The sequence below is a fragment of the Diceros bicornis genome, chromosome 3 (assembly GCF_020826845.1).
Source record: "Diceros bicornis minor isolate mBicDic1 chromosome 3, mDicBic1.mat.cur, whole genome shotgun sequence".
Classification (NCBI taxonomy): Eukaryota; Metazoa; Chordata; class Mammalia; order Perissodactyla; family Rhinocerotidae; genus Diceros; species Diceros bicornis.
In genome coordinates, this window is record NC_080742.1 from 10,797,441 (window position 1) to 10,818,158 (window position 20,718).

The window sequence follows — 20,718 nt, forward strand, 5'->3', positions numbered from 1 at the left end:
TCGATATATAGGAAGTTTTCTCATTCGTTCTCTCTTCTGGTTTAAATTAGAGCAGAACTGTAAAGGATTTAGCTTCTGGTTTTTGCAATTCCTCAGAACAGTTGTGAAGGTTACTTTGGTCAGAATTATAATCAGCATGGGTTTTTGTATTTTGGTTTTTTGTTTTTTGCTTTGTTTTGTGTTTTGTTTTGTTTGTCCTGAAATTAGAGGGGTTTTTTGTTTGTTGGTTTGGTTTTTGGCTTTAGAAGGACAAGGGTATGTGAGTGAGTTCATATGGAATTCTTGCTGGAAATAGATCTTTCCAGAGATAACAGGACCTTCACAAAACACAGTTCACGTGGCAGAACTCCCAGCTTTGGCTTATCCACACAATTCTAATTTCTGCTCTGGGGTTCCCAGAATGTGATTAAAACTTAGGAGATAAGGGGACATAATGATATGGCAGGAAGCATGTAAGGACCAAATCTTATTTCGGAGAAAAATGAGAGATAAGTGACTTACAGCATCAGTCTTGTTCTGCCTCCACAGACGAGGAACGTCACACACCTGCATAAACATCCCTTTCAGGTTGGCAATTACAACAGCTGCCAAGACCGACTGCCAAGAGAGATGGGGAAGGCTGTGTTATTCAGGGGGAATGGCTTTCCAGGTGATGATTTTTAAATCTCCTGTTGTTTCTCTGGTGGCAGAGCAGTGAAGGGAAATTATGAAATCAGTGTGCTGAGAAGCAGGGGTGTACCTTCTGCAAGGGTTCCAGCAGCTTCCCCAGGGCAACAATGGCGATCATCACGATCCCAGCTGAGATGATGCCAGCAATCTGAAAGAAATACGTCTCCCATGAACAGGCTTCGTCCCTCTCCCTCGTGTCTTCCAGCTCGCTGGACGTGTGCGTGAGGGAGCCTGTTCACGGGGCCACTTCACACTTCTCACCTCCCCCCTTCTGCTCAATACTGTCGAAAGAAATGAGAATTATTTGCTAAAACTCTACAAAACTGAAGAGAAATGGAAACCATATATATAGTAGCTATGGCAGAGAAATTAAAGGAAACGTGGAGACTGAGCCTGCTAAAGTAAAGCCAATTTGATCTGGATTTCATTTGGCTATATTACAGACCTACAGTTTTGGTGTCAAATCAAATAAACTTCTAATTATTTGCCATACCGGGAAACATGGACCATCCCCGTTCCCCAACAACAGATCGTTGTGATGTTCTTGGGAAATAAGTTCTCACAGCACGCATCTGATTCTTCTGCATTATTGAATCAGCAGCCATAGCAGCAGTTCTGATAACGTTGTGCTTGTAGCACATGGTTGCCATGAAAGTCTCAGGGAAAATAAATTGCAAATCAAACTGCCACATGAGCCTTTTGAGAGGTGGGAGCTTATCTCCTGCTTCCTCGAACAGTTCCACAGATGCGGGCTCAGAGCTCTGCCCACAGCAGCCCGAGTGACGACGGGACAATAGCAGGGGTAAAGGAAGCTTCAGAAACTTTACCTTCGCTGGCAAAAAAGCTCTCCTAAGATCCATAAATAGTTAGGAGAGAGGCTGAGGGGGTGGGGACTACTCTCTGGTTTGATTAGATGACCAATGAATTCTCTGCTGAGACAGCTGGGGCATGGCCGAGGTGAAGACTAGAAGCTCTGAAACAAAGGAGAAAAGGAGACAGGGAAGCAGAAGCAAAGCAATCAGAGAGGAAGCCACAGGGCGGATGGTATTGGGCACAAGTACCGCCTGGTGCAAGGTGTTGGAGTTAAAGGAGTCAGATAAAGCCAATATAAGTAGAAAATCTGAAAACTGAAGGAAATTTCAATCACACTCATTCACTCCACCTGTTAAATTGATCACTCGTGTTCAGAGTATAGCTAGGTCAAGCTGAGGCAATATTATGTATTTGATGTACTAAAAAGTTTGCTTTGTACATCCAGATCCTGTTTTCTAGGCAATTTGTTACCTCCTAGCACCACACCTCCAGGTTCCCAGTATTTTGGTGAGCTTTCCTCCCTCCTATCTAAACAGAGAAGTTAATATCCTCCCTCCCTTCGTCCTCCCCTCCCCTCCTCCCCTTCTTCCCTCCCTCCCTTCCTTCCATGCAATTACTAAACCAACACTTACTGCCCAGCATGGGCCACTTGCATCTCACTGTGGATGGAGGACTCTGTGAATTGGTGAGAGAGATGGAGGTTTGGGGACAGGGACCACAGCCATCTGCCCAACTCATGCCAGGAGGATGGCCACCTACTCACCAAGTATATGTGATAATAAGCCTCGGAATATAAGGACCAAGACTAATTTTGGTTACTATATTAAAATCTGTGAGGGACCCACTACTTGTACTTACTTTCTAAGGCTGGTTTGTGGGAAATGCTGTAGATTTTATATCCATGAGCAGAGTTAAATTACTAGAAAATTAATTGTTCTGTTAAGTGAGAGAGCAATCAGAGCTAGAGAATAGTTTGTAATTGAATTTCTTTTTCACAAATCAGTAGGAGTCCGCTGGGGGTGAGAGAAAGAACAGATTGCAATGTTGAGCTCTTCTGCAACCTGTAGATGTGCTGAAAATGGTCGATGTCCACTAACACTCTTCTATTCATTCATTCAGCAAACATGTGCTGGGCGCTTCTTATGTGTCAGGCACCGCGTATGCATCACGAGGACTAAGACACTGTTCCTGTCTTGAGGAGTTAATGACTGGAACAATGAGCATTTACAAGTGTGTGCCAGGACTTGACAAACGTTTTCTTGTTGAATCCTCACAACATCCTTATCAGGTAGACACAATTATTATCCCCATTGTGTAGATGCTGAAACTGAGGCTCCAGCATCAAAGAGAACAGGAGAGGCTACACGACAAGGGAAGACCTGCCGGTTTATGTGGTTGTGGGTCCCTGGATTTCAGTCTAGGCACTTAGATTTTTAACACCAATACTTAGTATACTTTTCAGTGATTAAATATCAAGCCATTTCTGTGCTTGTTTCATTCTTCAATACTGAAATCTTGGCCTCCTTCATTCCTAAATATAATACACACCAGTGTGTGGCAGGGGAGATTAGCTTACCAGTACACCCTTATCCCTGAACCCTCTGCCAAGGAATCACTTTACATGGGCATTCTTACTGGGGCAGCCAGCCCGTGCCTCATTTGAGCCTGGAGGTAATAGCAGGAGAGTGGACATCAGCCGTGGGGGATCTGCCTGCACCTGCTTATAGCCATGTGTCCTGGAGAGCTTGTCAATGCCCCATCTCAAATGAAAGCAGCAGAAACTCTTGCTGCTGACAGCTGCCCCTTGAACACGGGTGCAACTTTGGAAATCACCTCTGACCTTTCCTCTTGACCACAGATCTGTAGTTACACCTCCTGGTATGGACTGTATTGTTTCATTTGCTCCCTCAGGGCTAGAAATGTTTGCAAAAAACAAAAAAAAGACATAAAGTCAATTTTGCAAAGAAAAATTCTGAAAATTTAAATTTTTGTTCAACAGGAGCCAAGGAATTGGAAGAGACCAATTCTTCCAACCCTGTCCTAAAGATCCGTTACCAATGGGCAAGGAGAATCACGTGCACCTAGGAGACAATTAAAAGTCGCCATGGGTAAGCCACTGTTGGAGTCGTCACTTTTCTCAGTTATTCTCTTATACTTACTTGAAAATATCTCTGCCGTAATAAAACCCTATTTGAAGACTGTGTGTGTGTGTGTGTGTGTGTGTGTGTGTGTGTGTGTGTGTATTATACTATTTACTTTGAATTTGTTGTTCTTTATAGTCCCAATGCACTTTCACTTTTTCCTCTTAATTAATAGCTCTTCCTGTGTTGGGAGGAGAAAACCCTCCAGGATAACAGAAACACAGTTCCTGACCCTGCCCTTGCCTGTCCCCCGTCCCGTTGTCCTCGTCATGGTCGGAGGCGGCTGGAAAGGATGGCCTTTGAGAACGGCTTCTGAGTTTTCTGGCTGATTCGAGGAGGGGTTATCCAGAGATTAACTGGGATGCTGGTTTTGGGGTCACCTTGTGAAGGCAACAACTTAAAGCCACATTTAAAAGGCAAGGTTAAACCCACATTCAGAACTTCAGGAACAAAAATCTTACTCAGGAGGAAATGCCAAAATGTTACAATAAAAATATTCTTGGCTAGCAAACTGTTATTCTGTAGGAACAAAAGCATCTGGAGGAAGTCCCTGATCCTTGTAAAGGAAATGTAAATAGACACTTTTCATTTCCCTGAAAGTATAACAACTCACTAAGCCATGAAGTGCTTTTACTAGGCCCTCTCTGTCCCCAGATAACAGATAGATAAAAATCAGCGTTCTTCATTACTGAGCCCTTGTCGATTGTTATTGTCCTTGGAAAAGCAGGTAAGTGTAGCTATCTGCCAGCTGAGCACTGACACAAAGAGATTTGAGAATTGCCACATCAGAAAACCATAAATGTTGTTGTTTAAGGGGTTTTTCGGTGAGGGAGTGGATCAAGGAGATGAACGGGCTCCGAGTGGAATCAGATCAGGAAGCACGTCTCTTGCTTCTCAAAGACTAATTGGCCTGCTCGGTTCTCGTGCAAGCCTTTCTGAGCCACCTTTCCACCTTTCCCCGCCTCGTTCTTTGCGAAGTCTTATCACGCTATTGTTCTGTACCTGTGTCTTTCCCCCAGTGCTCTCCTGGACAGCAGTGCGGGACAGGGCAGTGGTGGCCACAAAACAAGAGAAGAATCCCGAGAAGATGTTGCTGATCCCAAAGGCAATGAATTCCTACAGGAGAGACCGGATGACAGTGACGCTACAAATAGAATCTTTTCAAGACCCTCACCAAGTGTTTAAGGAAGAACATTAAGAAAGCAGTCTCCCAAACCCATCCTGCCTGATAGTCCCAACTGAAGTTACAGGTGCTTGGGGACCTTGAAAGATGTCAGGAGTTTGGGCTGCATAGACCTAAGAGAGGCCTCACTGCTCTCAATCCTTTCCAAGGTTGACAAGGAATAGTAACTGATCTTTTGCTAAAATGCTTACTTCACTTCCTGGTGAGTGGCATTATCTGTAGCTCTCACATTAAGCATTTTTCTGTGGTTGGATATTTGCTGTGAAGCATATAATGCCCAGGAGAGCTATTATTCTGCTTGACTTCTAATCGCTTCCCTGCTCTAATTGCTAGGCTGTGTTTTCAGAAACATACCATACTTGCAGATTTGTGAGCAGTGTAAAATCAGCTCGCCTGCCAATGTATCATACACCTACAAAAACTGTCCTCTAGGTATTAATTGCACAGTGAACCACCTCAATTTAAGATGGCCACAACTATTATCGATGGTGTTTGTTGCGCTGTTTTGCCATATTATAGCTGCCATTTTAAAAAAATTATCAGGAGATACTGGATTACATGAAGAATTCTTATTCTGACCTAACATGTTAACTTTGAATGTTATTTATGACCTGACTGAATGAACTCTTAAAATTAGGATGACTTCAACTTATTTCTTAAAAAGTAAAGTGGGATGTGGCCAGCCCAGTGGCGTAGTGGTTGAGTTTGTGTGCTCCACTTCAGCGGCCCGGGGCTCACAGGTTCAAATCCTGGACGCGGACCTACGCACCACTTATCAAGCCAAGCTGTGGCAGGCATCCCACATATAGAGGAAGATGGGCATAGATGTTAGCCCAGAGCCAATCTTCCTCAGCAAAAAGAGGAGGATTGACAACAACCATTAGCTCAGGGCTAATCTTCCTCCCCCCCAAAAAAATTAAAGTGGGGGACGGCCCCATGGTGTAGTGGTTAAGTTTGGAGCACTCTCCTTCAGTGGCCCAGGTTTGCCAGCTTGGTTCCTGGGCGTGGACCTATACCACTTGTCAGCCATGCTGTGACTGCGACCCACATACAAAATGAAGGAAGATTGGCATGGATGTTAGCTCAGGGCTAATCTTCCTCAAGCAAAAAAAGAGGAAGATTGGCAAATCATCCTCACAAAAAAAAAAAAAGCAAAGTGATGCCGCATACATATTTCAAAATAATTTCAAATTAGCATGTACCAGAGAGAAACCAACTCAATAACGACTGGTGGAAGAAACCAATCCCTTCTTTAGCAGACAACAAAATCTTTCCCATTTATGGGTTTTTTTTCTGATTTTCGGCCCTACAAAAGCAGTTCAGCAAAAGGGTGACCATACCTGGTTCCCGTCGATGGTGTAATCATACTTGACAGCATATACTTTTCCTACAGACACCGCAATAGCATAAGCCACCACCGCGATGGAAAATGATGCAGCCAGCATCTGAGAGAACAAGCTCACAGGTGGAAGTATAGGAGGCAAAAACCTAGTGAATTTTTAAATGAAAAATGCTGTGAAGATTTGACCACAATTCTCTTTTTCCCACCTCACTAAATGCTATATGAACCCAGCCACAAGTCAGACATGAAGCACTTAATCCAAGAGGGCAAAAAGCACATGAGTGGGGTAAGTGGTGGCATCGCTTTTACCATTTTTAATCAGAAGTTGGTGCTATCTCACTGGCTGGTTTCTTTGTCGTCTATTTGAAAGCCTACAAATGCTGCCTTATCTATGGCTCTGACGTGAATAAACCTGTCATTACTGATTCTTTAATATCAGACAATCCCATGCCATGCCATTTCACACATTAGCGCTTCTCCTTACACAATTTCTCCTTAAAGGTCTTTGAATTTAAAAGATATCCTAACCATAAGATGAGATTTACCCTTTCTGAAGAGATGTCAGGTCTGTTAAAGAGACAATATAAGATGTTAAAAGAACTAAGTGGAAAATCTGTATCTTAAGATCCCTGATATTTAAAATCTCCTTGAGTCCAAAAAAGATTAAATTTATGTAATTATAGAATGCTCCATAGTCACAATGACTAAGACATCCCAATGATTGTGAGGCCAAACGACTGTTTGACAAAACCAGAGCTACTCTACAAACCCTATAAAGAAATACGCCTACAAGTTTATAAGCACGTGGTTGTCCCCAAATATGAAAATTTGAGGGATGACTTTCATGCACCTAATCTTGATGACTATGCATATGGTGTAATTCCAGAGGTTCCCAGCCAAAAAACAAACAACTCCCCCACCTACCTCACTTATGCCTGAAGTTCCTTTAATAGGAAACTACATTTTTTCCCCTATAATTAGAGGGAAGTGGTATAGTAGAAACAAGATTCTTATAGAAAACCATAGAAATTTAGAGCTAGCTAATATCCTAATATTATTCAAATTAATATCCTAATCTAATATCCTAGAAATTGTTGAATCTACCTCTCTCATTTTGTTGAGAAGGGAACTGAGGCCCAGAAAAGTGAAGTGGCTTGCTCGAGCTCATTTAGTGGGTCTGGGTATGAATGTTCCGTATTAGATGATTTCCTAGGAAACAAGATCTGTCTGGTTCTCTGCCCTTGTAGCCTTTTTTCCCCCACAGGTGAGGTTAATTTCAGGTTCCTTTTCTCCCACATCCCATCCTAACCCACACAGAAGCTTGGGAATGGACAGGACGTTTGAAACCCTGATCCAGCATTTGAGTGACTCAGTATCACATCTCCCCTAGTCTGGATGTGACTTTGGACCTCACTTCTTAAAATCAAGCTTCTGACTTGTTCCTGAGTCCCAATCAACCCTACTTCAGATAATGGGGTCTGTTAGGATAACTTTCCAGTCCTGCAATCAAAGGACCTGAGTGCTGGCTCCATCACTCTGCAAGTAACTTTATGATTTTGGGAATATTATTTGAACCTACCAAGTCCCAGTTTCTTCAGCTGTCAAATCGGGACTATATACTCTTCTCATAGCGTTATTAGAAGGATTAAATGAGGTAGTGCCTACACACATAGTAGATACTCATTAAATGTTGGGAGAACCTAAGTCTGCCATGCTCCTACCACCTATTTGTATTGTCTTGCTGGATCTTAATGGAGCCAGTTATTTGCCCCAAGCCATTCAACTTGGAGTCCTGGCTGGCCATGCTTCTAATGGCCTCTGAGTAAGCCTTTCCCCTAGCTCCTACCCTCCTTCAGTGGATATAACTCCTTGCAAATTTTATGCTCACTCAGTGGGTCTGTTGGGCTGCAGCCAACCCTTCCCTGTCTGGCCTGATCATGAGATAACCCTACCAAGGGGTGTGAAAGTGTGAAGGCACACTTTTCTGAAAAGATGAGGGTAGGGAGGGACAAAGGACCCATAAAGGAGAGTCGGGCCTGAGAAACATGATGCCAACTGCACATTTTTACTTCAGGTTGGCTCTGAACATTTGGCAAATGCACCACCACTCTGGCGACAGGGGAGAAGCAGCCCTCAGAAGGCAGCCAGGAGAGAACCTCTGTGACGTTGTCGGCCTCACCCCACTGTTCCCCCCTGAGTCATGCTTTCAAGTACAAGTGCAAAGCACATCACTTTAAAAACAGTGGTGGGGGCCGGCCCGGTGGTGTAGCACTTAAGTGCGTGCGCTCCGCTTCAGTGGCCCGGGGTTTGCAGGTTCAGATCCTGGGCACACACTGACGCACCGCTTGTTAAGCCATGCTGTGGTGGTGTCCCATATAAAAGTAGAGGAAGACGGGCACGGATGTTAGCCCAGGGCCAATCTTCCTCGGCAAAAAAGAGGAGGATTGGCATCAGATGTTAGCTCAGGGCTAGTCATCCTCACATACACACAAAAATTTAAAAAAAAAAATAAATAAATAAATAAAAACAGTGGTAACAAACATGATGACAAAGAGGACCTCCAGCACTGGCGAGGAGGGGACTGGTCACTGGTGGGCTGAGAGATGAGGGAGGAGAGAGAGCAGGGATTAAAAGTTAGAGGAGAAAGCAGTCCATCTTGTTCAAATGGGTTAAAAAAAAATGATGTCAGAAGAGGTGAAAGGGAAGCCTAGGTTGTGATGACACATTAAGAGCTGCAGGATAAAGATCAGTTGCATGAGAAGAAAGGCATGTTGGAACAGCCCTCTTAGAGTCTGCTGGTTAAGAAAAAGCCCTAATGAGAGACTGAGAGCTCCTGGTTTGGGGGAATCCTAGTGGGACTCAGACGCTGACTGGATATGGAGAAATTGTATGCTTGGCCAGGAAAGGGAGTGGGAGAGAAGAGCATAGAGTCACAATTTTGGCTGTCCAATGGGACAGTGTTACTGGAGACAGAGGGATCCTAACATATGGCATTGATCCTCAATAGGGTAAAAGAAAGCTGCCAACAGCAGCCTTGCTTCCACTTCCTCATGGGAGGACTGAAGAGGGGAGGCGGTAAAAAGGTGGGTGAGCACAATCTTTCTCTTTGTTCCTCTGCCTTTCTCGTGCTCACCTTTATTTATTTATTTTTTTATTTATTATTTTTTTTCCCCCAAAGCCCCAGTAGATAGTTGTATGTCATAGCTGCACATCCTTCTAGTTGCTGTATGTGGGACACGGCCTCAGCATGGCCGGAGAAGCGGTGCATCGGTGCACGCCCGGGGTCCGGACCCAGGCCGCCAGCAGTGGAGCATGAGCACCTAACCGCTAAGCCACGGGGCCGGCCCTCTTGCTCACCTTTAACATTCTACTTTGCTTGCTCTTTTCCAGTTTCTCCACGCTACCCTCTCTTTTTCAGGATTTGTTTCTGTGCTACCACATGAGATCGGACAATAAAGGCCATTCTGTGGCTTGTTTGTAATGGCATAGGCTTGGCTATTTTATCTCTTCAACAAATATTTTCTGAGATCCCACTATGGGAGAGGTCCTGTGCTAGGAAGACAGAGCTGAACAAGACAATTGGGCTCGCTGCCCTCACGGAGGAGCTTATAGCTTGGGGCCAGGCAGGTTAGGTTAGCTGACCGATCATACCAGGTGGTCTGTTAGAGGACTCAACTAAACCCGAGAACAAGAGGCTAGAGATCCATTCTTAGGAGGAGAGCAGCCAGGAAAGCTCTGGATAGGGCCAGAGAGGATAACTTAATGGCAGCAAAAATGAGTTCCCCAATTCTATGAATGGAACATGGATTATGGGACGGAGCATTTGTTGTGGACCACCTCTAAGTGTTACATCTTAGGAAGCCTGTCAAAAGGGATCTATAAAATGTACTTTTTGTGTAGTTGTTTATAACTACTTAAATTATCTAATTGTTAGGGTGAAAATGCCATAACTCAGGTAGCCACACTGCATCTTTTATCATTAAATTCCTTCCAGCGTTAGGATTCACTATCAGAATGTTGATTCTCTAATGTAGAGTTTCCCAAATTTACCTGATCATAAGAATCACTTAAAGCACCTTTGAAAAATATTAATTCCCAGGCACCTCCTCTGGAAAGCCTGATTCAATAGGTTTTGGTGGGAACCAGAAATCTGTGTTAACAAGGATCTCATGTGATTCTTACAAAAAGGTAAATTTGAGAAACACTAGAGTGGGTAATATGTAAATTAAGCCCCAGGTAGCCAGTTGTAATTTTTCAAATATTTTTTGAAGAGATACTGGAAGAAATCGTAAGATTAATCAAATGGAAAGGCACCAGTTCCCCATGGAATCAGCACTAGAACTTAGCTAGCCTGAGGAGTTTCTATTAAAAGCATGGAGAAACAAAGACTGGTACAAGGTCCCTCAGCTAGTATGAAGGGAGAGGAAGCTAGTACTTATTGGTTATCTTAACAGCAAGTCTAGTCATAAATGCTGTAAGTTAATGTTACACATCTAATGAACATCTGGGCTTCTTTTGACCGCCACATTATAAAATCATAGCGTAGGGCGCTTGGTCCACTCTGTGCATTTTATGAACCATCTCATTGGCCTTTCACAACAAGCAGAGTTGAGATTTCAGCAGTTGTCATTACGCTTATTTTATAGGAGAACCTTCCCATGGCCACAGAATTAGATGGTGACAGAGATGGACAAAGAGCCTTAGAGCTTTACTCTTCTAATTCACCAAACTACCAAACATATATAAAACCTCCCTTGAAGATAATGCATTTTATTTATAAGAACAAATAATATAATTATTAACTAAGATGGATTAAACTAAATGGTGGAGAATTTAGGCCAGATGTCCCTTATTCCTCAAGCAGGTTGTTCTCAGTGCAATAAATGTTACTAACCATGATTCTATTTATATTTTATTGTAATTATACTATGAGTTTAAATCAAGAGTCTGGTATTAACCATGATTCTATTTGTATTATATTGTAATTATCCATATGCGTTTAAATCACGAGTCTGGTGTACCTATCCTGAAGTGTTTTAAGAAAAGGAAGAAAAAAGAGAGAGCATTTGGGGGCTGCTTTTGAACAAATGGCTTGAACTTTATCTACACATATACTGTTTATCTGATAGTGTGCACAAATGGGTGTTTCTTTAAGATCACACACAAATAAGACTATTGAAGGAGCACCAATGAAATGAAGCTTGTAATAAAAGGTTTCATTTAAATAGAAAGTACTGACTTAATATATTAGTATTGCCTAAGAGGAATGCCATACTCACCCCCTTGGGATGGATTTAACAATGCCAGCGTTGTAATTTTTTTCCAGGTTGGCTCCATAGGAAATGGCAGTAGCAATTATTGTCTGAAATAGAACAAAAGAGGTAAAAAAACCCAAAACTCCATTTGTTGTAACAATTCCTTTCTTGTCAAACTAAGTAATGCTGAATTTTCTAATTACGTATTCCACTTACCACAATTACTTCTATAGGAATAGGGACTGGGATTTTGTGTTTAAATCGATCATTTATTTCCTTAACTGCCATACAGATGATAATGGTGAGTAATCCAGCAATGAAGTCAGCAAGATTGGTATTACCAATATTTTGAAAAATCTCAATCAGAGTCTGTAAAAAGAAAACAATTTTATATACTTCTCATATGAAAAATTATGATATCATCACCAAACAGCACATATATATATCAAGCTTTTAATGATGGTTAACTTGGAGTGGTAAAACTATAGGTGATTTCTACTTTCTTATTTTTGCTTATCTCTATTTTTTACAGTAAAAATGAAATCTTTTAAAAGAAAAGATATCATTATATACTGTCTTTTACTTGCAGAAAAGCTTTAAAAGTTTATATCTTAAAGTGGTTTTATAGGTGCTATAAAGTGGCCTAATTTTTACCATGTTGATTATGGTATTTTTGAGACTAAAGGCTGATAAACCAAAAAGTCCCAGTTAGCCAGTGTTTTAGGTAAAGTTCTTCCCTAAACCTGAATGATATAGGTGATAATAAAAATACCTAAAATAATTCATATGTAAATACATATGGACTGATCCATTCATTATAGCAAAGAAAAGCTGTTGAATTGATACACAGGTCAGGTATACATTTTAGGAAATTAGTTTGGTACTTAGTTCAAACTTGAACTAAGATGACTTAAATAAAAGTAACTCTTTCCAAGTGGACAGACAAGTCAGGTTAGGAGAAACTAGTTTTGTATTGTAAATAGGAGGTTTCCTGGAATCAATGTAGATTAACAAGGGGAATCCCAGGAAGGAACACTAATATCTTTGTTATAGCAACTTCAATCCCATAGAAGGCATGACTTGAGAAGGTATTCATTCCTCAATTCTTTGAGACAAGTAATCTCCCAGTGAAGGTCACTTTTCTTTGAATGAGTCCTTTTATAAATATATTTTTATATGAAGACAAAAGAATGGAGCATCTTATAGTTTATAACATGTATCTTACTTATTTTTATAGAGAAACTATACTTAAAATAACTATAATGGCAATCCAGTAACAATTATGTATAATGAACATTAAGTAATCTAGAGTCACTTTGCCAGCAAACTCAACTCTCTAGAAAACATTCAAGAGTAAGGGAGTGAGGGGGAAGTTATCATGCAAGCAAAATACATTCCACCAAGTGCTTGAACACTTGCAGGAACACTTGTAGGAACACTTGCGTAGGCAGCCTCTTGGACTTGCACTCAGAGAGTAGTTTTGCTCTTGCTTTAAACCCAACACTAAGTTTACTTTGTCTGCTTTCAAGAGTCAGTAAAATTGCTAGAGGCAGATACACTGAAGGTAACAAGATGAAGCAAGTAATGGCAGGGTGAAAAAGAAAAGACAGAGAAACTACCACAAGGAGACACAATAACTCAAGAACTTAGGGATCTATCAGAGCAGTAAACAGCCCTACATACCTCAGAGTCTTGAAGGTATTGCTCTCTGGCCCTTAACATACCCAATTTTCTGATGATGACCCTCATTAATTCATGAGCGAGATGTAATATTTTGATTAATTGTCTATACAATAAAGGTTTACTTAAAAACAATCAGAATAATTATTCCAACCATAAAAAAATTTTTACCTTACAAAAGTGATCGCCACTAGATTCCCATTTAATCTATAAGAGTCACTTAGACCTTTTAATAAAAATCACCTCTGGTTTATTAAAGATGTAAATGAGTTCCAAAAAACAAAATCAGTTTATATTACACAATTGCATCAAACAAGGCATATGAATATATTAGTTGCCTATATATTGAGTAATCACTCAGGATCTCTTATGAAAAGCTTTACAACAGAAAATTTAACTTATGTGGAAATAAAACTCACCCATATAAACGGAAGTAGTCAGATTGTACTCAAAGATATAGAAATGAGACTCTAAGAAAGCACTGAAAAGTAATTCTAATTTAGTTTACTATTAAAATACTTACTAAAATATGTTTAAAATATGATACACATATGATTCCATATCCAGCCTAGTATTCTGAATAGTTCAGATCACGATAATGAGCTTTTCAGTAAGGGATAATATTTTACTCTATTTCCTACCATGTTTGGAGAATTTTAGGACCCTTTCATTTAAATAACTTCTTCATTTTTGCCCTGCATTACATGGGTGTATGAAGCCATGAAGAAAAAGTTATGTGTGATATTATTATGTATGAGGAAATTTATTGGTTAACTTTTGGAGCCAAATTTATTTTAATTCATCTTATCTCTATGAATATAACAAACCTTTCATAATCACCTCTTGCTGTCAGGTATTTCCTCCTACCAGAACTTTTGTGCATATATAGATCAATCCTTAAAGTGTTATAATACTTATTATAATGGCTTAATTTTTACATACTGAAATAGAGTCAAAGTAATGAATCTGACTAAGCTTAGTGGTGGCTTTCAAAACTTTCACCCATTAGGGCAGAACATTTCAATGTGGGCTTCCACCTCATTAGGGAAAGAAATGGGGGAGGTGGCATCAATTTAGTAAGCAAACAGAAAGCCTTCCCTTGTCTATTGAGACAAACCATTCAAAGTGAATGGTAGGAAAATGTAATCACTCTTCAAAGGACTCTGTGATTTACTTACATAATTAATTGAGTAGCTACATGGTAGCATAAAGAGTATTACTAATTCTGAATTCTGCCAACACTGTGTCATTCTTCCTTCTGCATCCTATACCCAGCATCTCTGGCATTTGTGAATTAAAGTTTTTACTTTTTATTTTTCCCAATATTTGCTCCTCCAATTCTTTGTATTCATTATTTCCTTTTTGGGAGCAGGGAGAGGGAGACAATCCAAAATACAACCTTATAACAAAAGAGATGTTTAGTTAACTACATTCCAGGGGAAGCATCTTACAACAGTCCTTGCTGGAGGAATCCACTACTACTCTGCATCTGTTGAAGGATTCTTTCATGAATGATTACAGCTGATAATGTCATAAGCAAAATTCTCTGTTCAGGTACTGAGTGGCTCATTCAACCCTTATGCAATCATTTCAAGACCTGATGATTCTTTCTTTTCCGAAGAGCAAGCTTCTATTCACTGTCACACAGGGATGATTGAAATATCTTCATCTAACTTGGCTGGCCTGGGAGAAAATTCTTGCAAAATTCTACAACATATTGTAATGTAAGACTTCAAGAATAATGTTCAACAGGACATAAGTCACATAATGATTGTGTTTGGTTTAAAAGCTATTTTTGACCTTGTTTTAGTGTTTCCTGGTTGCTTTTGTCCCTGTTGAAAGTGGGGTTATTTGCAGCAAGCCTCATCTTAAACATAGTCCTAGGAGACCAGAAGAACTATTTCAGTCTCCTGTCTGCAGAGGTCCAGCAATGGCCAGGGATCCAGGTTAACCATTGGTCTGGCCTCCTGTAATCTGTGTGGATGCAGGCCTAGCAATGTTCACGCAAGGAGGCAAGTACACTCAGCAAGGGGTGTCTTGGTGGATTTATGGGTCAGTGGGTTTGTATAGGGAGTGAACAGTGCCTACCTAGGTAGTCAATAAATACTTATTGAATAGATGAATTGAATGAATGACAGTGAAGGAATAAATGAATGAACAGTTTATGGGGAAAGTGTGAAAGCAAGAAAAAGCAACATGTGTCAGGGACTGCAAAAGTGACAGGGCCTGTCAGAAAAAGGCAGTCAGAAAGCTTCAAGTGAACCAAGGACTTGGAAGGAAAAAAAACGACAATGACAAAAATAATGCCAAATCAAGAAACAGCCAATGCTAATGTTTTCTGACTGGCTGGGTCCTGGGAAATGAACAGTAACCTCCATGAGGCCTCTTCATCGTGATGACAAAAATAATAATAATAAACTGAGTTCTTACTGTGAGCCAGACATTGTGCTTTATACAAATTGTCTTTTTTAATCCTCACAATTCTAAGAGGCAGCTACTATTATTACCCCCATTTTACAATTGAGGACACTGAGGCTTAGAGAAGTTAAATATAACATGCCCAAAATCCTATGGGTAGTAGGTGGTGGGACCAAGACTCCAAATCAAGTCTATTGAAGTTCAAAGTCCATGATCTTAATCACTGTCTTATACTGCCTCCTCTGCCTCTGCCCGCTGCTTCGCATAGCACCTGGCCTGTAATAGACATGGTAATATTTGTTGAATGGATGGAGTAATGTGGGACTATGGCACTGTTGTGAAATTGAGAAAATTCCTGACCACTTCACTAATTTTTAGATATGCACGCATGGCGTTACATTGTTTTAGAAGCTAATACATGGGTCATTAAAGGACTCAAACTCCATTGTTAATGCTAGCACATTATTTTTGCATAGTATCATTCCTCCCCCCCAGCAAGGGTGACATCATGTTACCATTATCACCATTTTTCAAGCATCAGTAACATGCTTCATACAGAACACATATTTAGATCCAAGAACTTTTTCAAATCTAATTAGTGTGATCTACACCCTTCTTTTGCATCTCTTTTGCATGTTGCATCATCTCTGAGTGTAATGTTCCTTTTCATCTATAATTGCTGAGACATTTACATTATGCATTTTATGGACTCTCAGAGTTAGAAAGGGCTTTAGAGATACATCTCCAATCATTTTATTTTACAAACAAAAAAGAAAAGAAGCTTTGAGATCTGAAATAATAATTTCAAAATAACTACTTTTATTGAGTGCATGTTATGTGCCAGCCTCTGGGCCAAGTGCTTCTCATGTATCCTTATTCAACTTAATTGGTAGATATTATTACCAACTCCATTTTGCAGAGAAGGAAACTGAGGCATGGTGATTTGCTCATATAACTAGTAAACAGTAGGGGCCGGCCCCGTGGCTTAGCGGTTGGATGCGCGCGCTCGGCTGCTGGCGGCCCGGGTTCGGATCCCGGGGGTGCACCGACGCACCGCTTCTCTGGCCATGCTGAGGCCGCGTCGCACATACAGCAGCTAGAAGGCTGTGCAACTATGACATGCAACTATCTACTGGGGCTTTGGGGGAAATAAATAAATAAATAATTAAAAATAATAATAATAACTAGTAAACAATAGAGTCAGGATATGAATCCAGGTCATCCAGCTCTGAACCTGAGCTTTCGGCCACTATCCTACATGATGTGTCTAAGGTCACCTAGCTTGTCAGAGGCAAAGTTGAGACTAGAACTCAAGTCTGTTGCATCCCAGACCAGCCTTCACTTTACCATATTACTTGTTTTCATTAATATTGTTAAGTGCAGTGACACCTCTGAAACCATTTTGACCAATTGAGAACAATGATTTGCAAAATCTGCCTTCTTCAATTTTATTCCTGATTCTATTGCTTCTTTCAGAGAAGAATGCTTTCAGTGGCTCCCAAAGTATGGCATGGAGGAACGTACAGTCTCCAGAGTCAGGTTAAAGAGGAAAAGAATACATTTTTCTCAATGAACCACCCCTGGAGTAAGAGGCAACACTTACATAGATAATGGAGAGAACTCCATTATAGTTTTTGGTTGAAACATTGAGGACGATCTTGAGCTGTGAGACCAACACTTGGAAGGCAGCAGCTGTTGTGAATCCACCAACCAAAGGATCTGCCAGGTACCTCACTATGAATCCGATCTGCAAACCTCCAAATATCAACTAGAACAAGAAGGAGGAAGGAAAAATTAAATGTTTGCCTAGGAGAAGAACCAACTCTCTTGAACCACTAACAAATTAAACTTAACACCAATCCAAACTCTGGTAGCCTGCCCATAACACAAAAATACTTGTAGGAAACAAATCCACATTTCTTAATGTCCTATCTCTCCCTTCCACCACTCTAAAATTTGAAAACCATGTGTAATATGAACCTTGAAGTATGTCTAGATATGTAATAAGAAAAGCAAAAACCAAGTAGCTTATTTCTGGGACTTTCAGGTCCCGTGGCTCCGCTCACCAGAACACTTTTTTCTCCTTATGGGTCCTTGCACACTTCCCTTCCCTCATCCTCATTCGAATCACACATGTTCTTCTGCTTTGCTTTTCTGTCTCTGACTTTGATGATAAATGAGCCTTAATAAGTGGGGTCTTGCTGACTATTTTAGCATCTGACCTAAAACAATATAATTTAGAAAATAACTTTGGAGGTCCAGTAAATTGCTTTGTTTTGCTTTTAAATAATCTTTAAGTCCACATGCTTTACACTTAGTTATTTCAAATAAAAATCATGCCAATCTATATTTTACTTGTAAGTCCATTACCTGTATGATTCCAACCAAAAGAGTAAGGGAGCTCGCAATCAATACTCTTGCTGCATCTCTAGCCGCATAGTCTATCATGGTAGTATTTAATGCAGTTCCATTACTGCTGGATATGAGAAAGTGTTCGTCGGGGGCCATGCTCAGAACAACAGATCCCACCATTAAACTGACCACTGGGAAAGGTCCTGGGGAAAAAAGCCTCTATCAATTAATAATTATTAATCATAAATGTTTAGGATCAACACGTCTACATAGGATTAGAAAGATGTGTGAAATAATTAGCTGTGATTGAGAAAATATTGTTTGTTCACAAAAGAGGCTAAAATGCAGATGTTTCAAGGCATTCATGACCCAGAAATGAGCAAGAGACATGTAGGTAGGGAATTATAATTCAGCATTCAGGATGCTTTTTTTTTTTTTTTTTTTTTTTTTGGTGAGGAAGATCAGCCCTGAGCTAACATCCATGCCAATCCTCCTCTTTTTTGCTGGGGAAGACTGGCCCTGGGCTAACATCTGTGCCTATCTTCCTCCACTTTATATGGGATGCCGCCACAGCATGGCCTGACAAGCGGTGCATCCGTGTGTACCGGGGATCCGTGCCCAGGATCTGAACCCTGGGCCACCAGCAGCAGAGCACGCACACTTAACCGCTACACCACAGGGCCGGCCCCCAGGATGCTTTTTAAGTGCACAGGAAGGGTGTCTAACCTATCTTTGTGTAATCTTCATGTGGATGGGCAGGGATGGGGGTATTGGAGTGGGGGAAGAATTGTCAGGAAATGGTTCCTGGCAGAGGTGGCATACAAGCTGAGTCCTTACCCCTTCCATCTTATTTTTATACCGTATAAGCTTATTTCCTGGAGTATCCAATGCCCTGATCTCTGTGCAGCTGAGTTCCTTGATCAATATCACAGGGTCCAAATTAGGATAAAGAAACAGCAAAGGGAATGTATAGTTTCTTTTTCTCATTCCAAGACAAATTATTTTTCTTATCAAATGCCAGTCTGTAAGATTCTATGTTTAAAAAGTACTCCTTTTCTTCCAGCAACTGCTCCATTCACTACTGATATTTTTATCCATGATAATGAGATCCTATCTTTTGATCATGGAAGGCTTTAAGAGTTGGGAGGCCTCAGTACCAAAATCCAGTAACCTGGAGTGTCTGAATGTATAGAATACCAGAGAGAAAAAAATCACTTTATCAAGCATTTGATACTGATTGATCTCCCAGGTGGGAAAGTTCTTTCGGTCAATAACCTCTTTCTGATCTCCTTCCACAGACAAGGCAATATGCCAGATACTGGGGAAAATACCACTAAGGACAAGGTTGGGGATCTAGGAGAGGGTTGTATTTGTTTCAAGAGGATTGTCCAGGTAGACATGTCTAGCCAGTAGCTGGATATAGGTGCAAAATTATCTCAGACATAAATGTCAAAGTAATAAAATAGCATTAAAACACTCATTTACTAGAACATCCTAGCAAAGGAGAATTCAAATTTTAGGAACGGCAGGAAATAAGCTTATTTTGAGCCATACCAAGAAGGAAAGCCAAGCTTAGTTTCTAAATTGTTTTGGTACAATTTTGCCAGTCTTCCAATATTAGTGACTTAAAATAAATATGCTCTTTAATGAAATAATGAATATGTATTTGATGAACATAATTTAGTAAATGCTAAGTTAATCTAGTAAGACAGTAGATTCAAAGACTTCTTGAAGATTTTTTTTCCCTTGTCATTTTTTATTTCAGAAGAGAATACTTTCTAAATATGGAGTCAAATTTATTATGTTTTTAAAAATCAAAACATGCTAAAATTTGAAGGTAAGCTATAATTTTAACAATCTTTCAATTTTCTCTTCTTCATTAAAAGATGGAGCTAAGTATAAAGCTAAGTAAAGGCATAGTATTTTGAAAGAGCTATTCTTCTATAAGAAGAACCACTGCATCATTGAACAGGAAAAGCAGGCCAGCTACCGAAGCCCCATTTCCTTGGAAACCATTAACAAAGATATGGCAGCATAATACCGGTAATATAGCCAAAACACGTTAAACATGGATAAATACAATTGTAATACATGCTTATAATTACCAACTGAGATATGTCTTGATGTTCCAAAGATAAAGTATGTCAGGATAGGAAAAAAGGCTGAGTAGAGACCAAATCCAACAGGAACTGCAGCCAGCAGAGCGTACGCCATGCCTGGAAGTACATCCAAAATCATTAAATTCGCAAACAAAAGTTCTGGTATGTTTCTACTATACAAAAAAAGGCCTTTTCATAGATCACCCCAATGTGCAGCTTGTCCTGAGTGGTCTCCTTATTTTGCACACAGTGTCTGGCTATGCTAGGGTACAGAACATGATCTGAATCAGCTGGGATAATGATTGCATCTACACGCAGCACCTGCTCAAATGAATTGACTAAACTGATCAGTAATTCAATCATCCACTGATCAGCTGAGTGGAAAAAAGAAGTCAAGTCAGTTGTTGATTAAAACCTTCCTCAGTTCAGCCCAAAGGCTCAGACCGGTTTTGCACGTAGACGGTTTCGTCTGAATTCAGTATTTCTCTGTGTTCTGAGGGACACGGGGATTGTTGCACCACCCTTTCTCCTTCCTTGTCAGAGAACAGAAGTTAGATCCAAACAAAGAAAAGATATGACAATTGTACATAGCAGCAGGCAAGACAACTCCACTAGGAGATCAACTCCTCCACAAGGCTGTCCCAGCAGCTCTGGGTCCATGAATGCCATGCTGTATGGAAAAATCTCAACCTTGCCGTGGACATGGGAGTTGGAAGATGATAATGATGTATTCTTTTCCTTGGTTAAATAGTTCTTAAGTAGTCAG

The 20,718-nt window shown here is 40.5% G+C and overlaps 1 protein-coding gene and 1 long non-coding RNA gene across 3 annotated transcripts in view; one reads left to right on the top strand and one right to left on the bottom strand.

The window, feature by feature from the left end:
• LOC131392938 (uncharacterized) overlaps positions 1 to 6,708 on the top strand; it is a 49,195-nt gene extending 42,487 nt beyond the window's left edge. The window contains exons 5-7 of one of the 2 annotated variants that reach the window (XR_009215813.1): positions 2,602 to 2,770; positions 3,482 to 3,590; positions 4,643 to 6,708. This is a non-coding gene — a long non-coding RNA (uncharacterized LOC131392938). Of the gene's footprint in view, positions 1 to 2,601; positions 2,771 to 3,481; positions 3,674 to 4,642 lie in introns of those variants that run through there. The other variant, XR_009215811.1, reaches the window with a different exon arrangement.
• Positions 1 to 20,718, bottom strand: part of SLC26A4 (solute carrier family 26 member 4) — a 45,113-nt gene that overhangs the window by 16,165 nt on the left and 8,230 nt on the right. The window contains exons 3-11 of the mRNA XM_058523249.1: positions 19,959 to 20,069; positions 17,872 to 18,056; positions 17,105 to 17,269; positions 11,620 to 11,772; positions 11,428 to 11,510; positions 6,147 to 6,294; positions 4,626 to 4,739; positions 740 to 817; positions 502 to 597 (exon numbers count right to left, since the gene is read on the bottom strand). Of these exons, the coding sequence (XP_058379232.1) occupies positions 502 to 597; positions 740 to 817; positions 4,626 to 4,739; positions 6,147 to 6,294; positions 11,428 to 11,510; positions 11,620 to 11,772; positions 17,105 to 17,269; positions 17,872 to 18,056; positions 19,959 to 20,069 (1,133 nt within the window). The remainder of the gene's footprint in view (positions 1 to 501; positions 598 to 739; positions 818 to 4,625; positions 4,740 to 6,146; positions 6,295 to 11,427; positions 11,511 to 11,619; positions 11,773 to 17,104; positions 17,270 to 17,871; positions 18,057 to 19,958; positions 20,070 to 20,718) is intronic.